At 40.4% G+C, this 9515-nt stretch overlaps 1 protein-coding gene across 1 annotated transcript; it reads right to left on the bottom strand.

Annotated features, from left to right (window-relative positions):
* Positions 1-3170: 3170 nt before the first annotated feature.
* Positions 3171-7375, bottom strand: LOC119583253. Its single transcript, XM_037931729.1, is given in 3 exon segments — positions 3171-5376; positions 5379-6669; positions 7049-7375. Coding segments are annotated over 2 exon segments (2979 nt in total). The 5' UTR covers positions 6304-6669; positions 7049-7375; the 3' UTR covers positions 3171-3322.
* Positions 7376-9515: the final 2140 nt, after the last annotated feature.

Here is a 9515-nt window from a genome sequence, read left to right as displayed (position 1 = left end):
TTGTTCGAAAAATTGTGTTCCCCCCCTATAAAGGACCGCTGAATTGTTAAGGAATATTTTTGAGTTTATATACTTATTTCTATGGTGTTTCTGGCAATGTTTTGATTGACCAATGAACATTCTATGCATCATTTATACAAGAGGTTTAAAGGTTCCAACATCTCCCGGTGGTGACTTCTGTTAACATCAAGAAAAATCGTAATTGAAAAAAAGTGACAATGACTATGAAAAATTGTGAAAGCTTTGATGAGGAAGACATCCACTTTGGGGCGCTTCTTCTACAAAGCATCGACACAGACATGCAAGCGGGCAATGAAAGAAGTATTTTTGGTAGTTTTTCTCAGAGTATATGTCAGACCCCTTTGAAGAATGGCCAACAAACCTTAACCAATATTGTACACAGTTTTTAGGTTGGTCTAATCGAAAGCTTCGTGAGGGCTTCATGCAAATGAAGAGCCAGATTTTGACGAGACGTGACATCAGTGCATGACCTCTCTCTTCTGACTACAGATGTTTAACAAGTTTATGAACACATTACCATTTCCCGAGTCCCCTTAGAAAAGCATGCCAGATATACAAAATGTCAGCAATAGATTTGTCATGAACAGTTTCTGTTGAACGAAACTGATCTCGAGAACACATGGCGACCTACAGCAAATGCTACGCACCCTTTTGACGAAACTTCAAACTTTTTTGAAATAGATCTTGGCAATTTGAACAGTTTTACCTGGATGACTGGATAATGAAATCAGATCAGCCCCAATTACAGGCAAGGTATGACTTACTTTGAAACATGGAGAAATTTCGGAAGATCCTTGTGGGTAATTTATTACGTATGGCAGGAAAGGAACCTCGTATCCTATTCTGTAATTGAAGATTCTTAACCCCTTCACCTGTTGTGATGAAATTCCCGGAGCTGTGTGGTGGAACAAAATCTTCACTCCGCTCTATATCAAAGAACAAGAAAGAGCTATTGATGTGGCAACGTTATTTGTCACGAAATCTACAACGAGGAGACAGACTGAATCGGGGATTCTGCCAGCTGTACTCATCTGTCAGGCCCAAATAGCTGTGTGTGAAGACCTCCCTATGCCGATAATATTCTACAATGTTTTGGCGAACTAGAATGGGATGATTCATCAAGACTTGAGAGCAGTAGATATTCTGATATTTGTGGAAGCTAGGATATCACGAGTGTTCACTAGCTGCATATTTTGCAGAAAACTTATTGCGAGAAAAACTTGCAGTTACTTTGCTGAGAGAAGAAATAGTACTGGCACTAATTCAGAAGATGAATGTTTTCTGTTTGTTATTGACACGGCGACTGGCGAGGTAACTGAAAATGGGAAATTTTAGTTGATTGAAATATTTTCATCAACCACTTGGCAATGCTCGGTAATTATCACGTCGCGTCCTGAATTCGTTTATTTATTCTCAGAATGCGCACAAGTATCACACAGAGTTTGAAGCTCGAAATAAAAAGGCTTTACCAATGAAAAGGGCATTAAGAGTTTACCTGCAAAGATCCTGAAGTCTTGTGAACCAATGAGGAAAGTGTCGCCCAATTGAGACAGAGTTCAGAAGTTTCTGAAAGACAACAGGCAGTGCTTTAGGCCGAACACTTAAAGCTGCCTCTTACAGCAGCATTGATGATTATGCTGTGGAAATATGCTTCTCGCATATTCAATATCACATCATCGACATCGTTGTTTGTGAGCTATTTCAGTTAAGTAACCATGAAGTTGATTGCAAGGCTCCAGGCAATTCGACAAGCCTACCCACCAAATAGAGTTAGAAGGTGTTTCTGAATGCGTGGTTTGATGGCCCTTCGCAGAAGAGGCATACGAAATGCTGAGTTCAGAAGAATTGGCAATTGATAGTTCCAGGCACATCATTAAGTTCCTATGCAAAAAATAGTATTGACTGTATCCAAACCCTTTTCGCTTTTCTTATTTGTGATGTTAAAGAAAGATTAGGTGGCACTGAATACACCTTTTCAAGTCGTACACAAGAGTCAGATGGAATATTTTAGCGTCACTTTAACTTAACGCAGAAGTTATTGGAATGCACAAACCAAAGTCGAAACGCTGTCCACGTAATGTTGAAAAGGTTTAGGAAGATCTTCCGGAGGACAAAGAAAAAGAGAGGAAGACGAAGATTCTCTGCTGACAGAACCTTACTGATCGTCGGTGGTGGAACTCTGTGCTTTTCACTTTAAAGGTCACGATTGAGTCAGATGGAGAAAAGTGCCAGAAAGGCTGATAGGAGGACCTTACAGATATCCTGATTGATCACAGTTTACTGACATCTCTTTAATGTGGCGTATGAATCCAAGAGTCGGATGCCCTCCCCTTGTGTGCGACTTGGTCAACAGCGCAATAGTTACGGGATTTTTGTTTGAAGAGCCCGATTGTGAAGCTTGTGTAATCCAGGGATCCAGTTGTTTTGCTAAGCAGAAGACCAAATATATCCAATGGTGTGTCCAATAACGATTGTAAATAAAACGTACATGGGAAAGTTGCTCTAGATGGCGAGGGGTTGGCGAAAGAGACAACGTCAAGGCGCTGTTCCTCCCCATTTTGGCGGTGCTTGTCTTGGCGGCGGTGCCACAGACGAAACGTTGTCCCTGAGGTTGTGATCAGCACTCTACTACGAGTTGGGGGAAACTTGGAATAGCAGTGACGACATCGTGGCAACCCCTCCTGCCGGGAGGGACTCAACGGCTTTCATGGGCCATCTCGGGCAGGAGGGCCAAAGCCTTTCGCGCGGGCCGTAGAGACTGGGCGAAACTCTGCATAGTCCAACCTGCATCCCGTCACGGACCTCTCGGCTCTCTTCGACGCTTCGACGCTTGGAAAACTCCCTTTTCCCCCTCAGGAAACCCAACAAGAAGAGCGTAGACATGCTCACGATACTATCGGGATTACCCTGGCCAACATGTAAGCATCTTGATTGATATTGTATACTACACACCAAACAATACTTATTTGTGTATAGCTACTGTAGTATTATGTATTACATAATGATTACTGCTACTAATTTCATTTTTGTCATCATCAGCATCATTAATCTTATTGCTAGCACCGTTGCCATTTTATTACAGTGGTTGATTCTTAGGTGATAGTATTCTAAAATTCGTTCTAGAAGCAGAAGGGCGAATCAATGTCAAATTTTCATTCGAGATCAATATTACATACATATACATACAAGAAAAATACATAAAAACACAATTTATTTTGTCTTCTACTTCAAATCAAGGAAGCACAAACTTCAGAAAGATAAACTGAGCATTCAAAGGTAAAATAAATCCCATTTCGAAATATCACCATAACCACTCTGTCTGGCACTCCATTATCTGGAGCAGGGCCTTCCGTTCTTCCGGCTCTATTCTGTGGCATGTCCTTATTGTGACCTTATGTGTTACTGCGATTTCCTTCTTCACGAGCTTCTTCATGAACTTTATTCCTCCTGCAGGGGTGAGGTTGGAAGCAACAAGGTCTACCTCATCGTAAGTCTGTCCGAGTCTAGAGACCGCCTCTGCAGCCCATGTTTCATTCTCATCACTCACATTCTTCATTATGACAGACATGACGGTGGGCTTATCAAGTCTCGGAATAGACTTTACACTTTCTTCCAATGGTATGTCTAGCCGGAGAGTCAACTTCATGATAACGGTTTCAGTCTCCATAAGCGACTTGCTGAGCGCTTGTAGTGCTTCGCCACTGGATATACGGACAAACACCTCGCCTAGATATTGCATATTCACGAGAGCGGAAACCCCCTTAACATCCAAATGCCCCATGAATGCAGTCAGCCTCCCCCCCGGCAAAAGAGTTGTGAGGAGGTCGTCGCCGGTCTCCGAGTTTCCCCATTCGTAATAGTGCTGGTCCATCCTCAGGACAACGTTAGTGTCTGGCCGTTTGGATAAAAGCCGTAAGATTGGGAAGACGTTGATGTTTTCCCTCACCTCACAGGCGCCGCCCTTCACTGCAACATTCCCCTGACTGACACTGCCGTAAATCCGCATCAATACGCCCTTCGGTGCGAAATCTGTGTTCTGCAGGATTAACTTCATCGGATTCAATGGATCACATAGGCTTTCATGATCTGGTTTCCAAATGAGTTCCAGAGATATTGTAGCAGTGACTAATTCACTAACAAGCGGATGGCAGTTTGATTCTTGGATTATGCGCCACAATGTGCCTATGGAGGTGCTTCTGCTTCCGCTCAAGAGAATTTTTGTTATACAATGCAGAATGCCGTCAGTAACTTTGTTTTCTATGCACAGATTCCCTAATGTGAAGACGACAGTGTTCCACCAACCGGTTTCCCGAATTTTCAATAAAATTGGATCTTTAAGAAGACTGGGAACCTTCGACATCACATCTGGGTGATCACGAGGTAAATGGCGAACTATGTGTAATGATGCTAGATATTCCATTTGACTCTTGTGTATAAACGAGAAGGAGTGGTTTACTCCACCCACACTTTCTTTAACTTCGCACAAGAGAAATGCAGAGAGAGTCTGGACTGCATCGATATTGACCTTCCGGCAAAATGATGACAGCTTCATTTGCTTTGCTTGTTCTATTACAAATTTACCCTCATCAAGCATTGAAAATGCTTCTTCTGCAAGTATCATCAACCAGTCATTAATGATTCCCTCTAGCTCTATATGATGAAGGGATGTCGATGCCTGAAGTCGAGAAATCAATTTCATGGCACACAGTCTAAACAACTCAGAGAACAGGAGAGTCGATGATGTTATTTTCGAAACTCGAGATGTATTGTCCTTCCACAGAATAATCAAGAGAGCTATTGTAAGGGGCAATTTGAGGTGATCGCCAAAAGCAGTTCCTGTGCTATTCAAGTAGCTTTTAAATTCTACTTCCATTCGATGACACTTCTCTTTGTCAGGTTCATAACGCATAAGCATGCTCGAGATAAAATCTCTTAAACCCTGTGGTGTGAAACCCTTAATTTTAAGAGTCAAGAGCTTACAGTGATGTTTTGTGGCTTTCTGTGTGAGCAGAGAAGTGAATTCAGGTCGAGTTGTGATAATCATGCGAGCTGAGCCAAGTGTAGAAAGTATTTCCTCCACTAAGGCTCTTCCATTCGTCGTGGCTTCATCCATGCCGTCAATGACAAAGAGAACATTTACCTTTTGGAGTGTCAGCATGATTTCTTTTTCATCAAAGTAATCACATGTTTCCCGCAATAAAGTCTTTTGCATGTATGAAACCAGCGAACTTTCAGTAACATTCCTGGCTTCAATAAATATCAAAATGTCAACTGATCTCAGCCCCTCGATTGTTCCCATTCTAGTCCGCCAAACATGTAAAATGTAACGACACAATGAAGTTTTTCCACAGCCACTATACCGCACAAGATAAGAACAGACGGCAGGATCCCCAATGGTATCTGTTGCTTTTCACAAAAGAGTTCAGTAATGAGTAGAGTCTCAATATCTATAACTCTTCCTATTTCTTGAATATGCAGAGGGGTGAAGATCTTGTCCACGAGGAGCTCAGGAAATTTGTCATCACTTAGCCAGGTAAAAGGATTCAGGATCTTCAAATTAGCATAAAAAGCCATTAGTTCTCTTCTCCCATGGGTAATAAATTTTCCCACAAGATCTTCCCGGAACTGTTTCATCTTCTCAAAGTACGTCGTAGCCTGACCTGTAAGAGGAGCCGATTTTATTTCGTCAATTTCAGCTAAATAACTCTGTTTTAAACTACCAAGATCCACACCAAAGAAGTTTGAAGCTTCGTCAAACAGATTTTCTAATAAGTGTTTGAGGTCTTCCATATTATCACGCAAACTAATTTCATCTACAGCTAGCTGCTCATGGCAAACTCTGTTTCTCACAGTCTTCAAGGCTAGTATTGCCCTTATCAATGGCCCAGGTAATCTGTACTCTTCAAAGAGTTTACCCAACAATTTGACAAGAAGAGATATATCATAGTCAGCTGTATTTAATGGCTCTTCTATTTTCTCTCTTTCTGCGGCATTGAAAGTCTCACGAATTTTCCGATTAGACCAACCCAAAACCTCGACACAAAACCCTTGCACAGTTTTACTCCAAATTTCAATGGGACGCACGCCCGCTCTGTAAAACATAAGGAGGAAAATCTCTTTCAGTGCCCGTTTGTTGGTCTGAGTTGCCGCCTTGTAGAAGCGCGCAAAGTGAATATCGTCTTTATCAAAACCTCCCAAATTCAGAGGTGCCACGGGAAGCATCATCGCCAGAATAATGGAGGACAGGAGAGAGCGCATCCCTTGCTTTAATTTACCCAACATTTTGTATCCTTTGTTGACGTAAATATTTCCCTAGATGCTTTGTAAAACCTTTGTGGTGGAATGTAGTGACTTTATGCTTTATAATTTGCTGTGGAAGACATGGAGATGAAGATAGGCGAAAGTTTTACTTCACTCATGAAACGATATCCACGACTGTCCTTTGAAGACCTCTTGCTGTGACGAATCACCACAAGCCCTCTCTTTGTAGAAATAATCTTATGGAGGAATTTCTCTAAATATCAAGGCAATACAGTCTGAAATTCTCTGGCACTGGTAAAAGCGGATGTTTATCATAATGTCAACACTTCTGGGAAGACTGCTTGTACTGGCCACAACTAATGGTTTCGTCTTGAATTGCCGCTTGCTCTGAAAATGGAAAATGAGATTCAGTGGTTCGTATGTTCTTATCGAAATACAAAAAAAATAATTATCTGTGTGCGCTTGCGTGTTGGTGTGTATCTCTGCACGATTCGCCGAGCGCGTATGTGCGTGAACGTTAGCGTGAGCGTGTGCGTGTGCGTGTGCGTGTGCGTGTGCGTGTGCGTGTGCGTGTGTGTGTGTGTGTGTGTGTGTTTGTGTGATTTTGCGAATGTGATTTACCCTACGTATCCAAGTGGATATACAAGGATGCTTTCGCATGTTTGCCGATGGTGAAGAGTGAATAGTGTTTCTACAGCACATTTATGTATTTTCTGGGGCCAGATAACTGAAATCCCGAACACACTGCTCGCCCACCCATACTTACTGACGGAAGTTAGGTCTCCCAGTGCGGTGTCACTTTCTATTCTTAGCAAGCATGGGATACCAAACCACACAATACATTCCACTCTTTATCATATGAATCATCCACAAAACAATCAAGACCTGGTAATAATCTTCCTTATCACTTGGTTATATCGATAAATGACTTTGTTCAGACACAAGCCTCTAAACGCGCACTACTTAATTTAACGTGCTTTTATACAACAAGTTTTCCCGCGTGCAGCCTCGCTGCCTCCCAGCACTGCCAGTCGCACGAAGAAACATTTCTTTCCTGTAGAACGATTTTTTTTTTTTTTTTTTTTTTTTTTTTTTTTTTTTTTTTTTTTTTTTTTTTCGAAGGTGCAAATGCAGTATCACACATAATCCAATTTTTCTGAAGAACAAGGGTATTCATCTCATCAGAAGTGGTTTTGTTATTTATAGCCACGAATACGGTCTTTGTATACGATGTGTGTGTGTGTGTGTGTGTGTGTGTGTGTGTGTGTGTGTGTGTGTGTGTGTGTGTGTGTGTGTGTGTGTGTGTGTGTGTGTGTGTGTGTGTGTTTATATATATATATATATATATATATATATATATATATATATATATATATATATATATATATATATTTGTCCTGGGTAAGACAATAAACTGCACCCTAGGGTTCCCTTGAACAAGGATAGCACCCTATTAACTCCCTATACCAGGGTGAAACTGTCGGCAGCAGGGCAGTGGATATCTGGTGAAAACACCTTCAGTTCTACTGATTATTGGTTTCACCAAATAATATGTCTGGCGTATTACAGTGTAACTGTTTTAAAAGCGGCAGAGATAGTTCCTCCTAATTAGTTGGAGACTGCGAGTTGAGAAGGAGCCTGGGGGATTCCACTCAACTTTTATTTTCTCCTGACAGACCTCTACACCAATGATTAAATACAGAAGCGATAATTCATACCACATCGCCCGTCGCGTGGGTTATCAAGGGGCGCGTTAGTTAGTGGGCAACCAGGCTGACAATGTTAAACATGCATCTGGAAGACAAAGAAGATAAAGAAACAGGTCCAATTAAGAAACACATTAAAATCGGAACGTGGAACGTAAGGAAAATGAAAGAGATGGGTAAATTACATACTGTCTGTAACGAAATGGATAGATACAACATTCAAATACTAGGAATAAGTGAGACCAATTGGAAAAGTAATGGAAGTTTCAAAACTAAAGAAAACAAGACAGTTCTTTTTTCTGGAAAAGAAGAAGGAAATTATAGTCACGGAGTTGCTATGATTCTCACGAAAAAAACTGCAAATGCACTAATTGGGTACAGCCCAATAAATGATCGCATTTTAAAAGTCAGAATACAAGCAAAACCTCATAATATTAGTATTATACAATGCTACGCACCAACCAATATTGTGTGATGAAGAAATGGAAATTTTTTATAACTCTCTCCAAGATACTTTAGACACAATCCCTAACAGAGATGTAAAAATAATCATGGGAGACCTCAACGCCAAAGTAGGAAAAATAATCTAAAAAATTACACCTGTGGAAAATTCGGCCTTGGAGATATAAATGAAAGAGGTAAAGATTTTATTGAATTCTGTAGTACAAATATTTTAGTTATAGCCAATACATTGTTCCAACACCACCCAAGACACTTGTACACGTGGTTTTCACCAGACAAAAGAACACGCAACCAAATTGACTACATTGTGCTGAACCAAAAATGGAAGAGTTGCATAAAAAATTCCAAAACAAGACCTGGTGCCGACTGCAACAGTGACCACCAACTACTAACTATCGACTTTAAAATAAGACTCAAAAGATGGAGCGTCCAATACCACCTCTAAAGCTCGACTACAAAACTCTTGATAACAATTACAGAATTGCAGTGTCAAACAAATTTGAAATACTCAATCAATGTGAAGATGATAAAACACCAAATGAGTTGTGGGAAGAAGGAAAAGAATTCCTGCTGAGTACTGCTTAAGAAACTATCACCAAAAAGAAAAAGACAAATTCCCCCTGGATATCTGAAAAACACTAAGTGAAATTGAAACAAGAAGATGCCTAAAATAAAAAGGTATCAATAATCCAGTTGAAAAAGTAATTTAAAAAAAACAAAATACAAAAATTCAAAGATTATTGCGACAAGATAAGGAAAAATATTTAAATGAACATTGCCAGAGAATTGAAACTGTTCTATCAATAAGACAACTAAAGAACTCTACCAAGGAGTACGAAACATCACACGAAAATTTAAACCTACAATGGACACTATCAAAACTGAAGATGGACTTGTTTTATGTGATGGAAAAGATGTCAAAGATAGATGGAATCAATATTGTTCCAACTTATACAAAAAGAATAAAGATCTAACAACAACATTAATTAGACTCAATGACAGCGAGGATGAACCACCGCCACTGCTGGACGAAGTTATAAAAGCCATAAAAGAAGTAAAGAATAA

Source organism: Penaeus monodon, chromosome 2 (assembly GCF_015228065.2).
Source record: "Penaeus monodon isolate SGIC_2016 chromosome 2, NSTDA_Pmon_1, whole genome shotgun sequence".
Lineage (NCBI taxonomy): Eukaryota > Metazoa > Arthropoda > Malacostraca > Decapoda > Penaeidae > Penaeus > Penaeus monodon.
The sequence above is the reverse complement of the archived record's forward strand: the minus strand, read 5'-3'. Positions and strand labels throughout refer to the sequence as shown.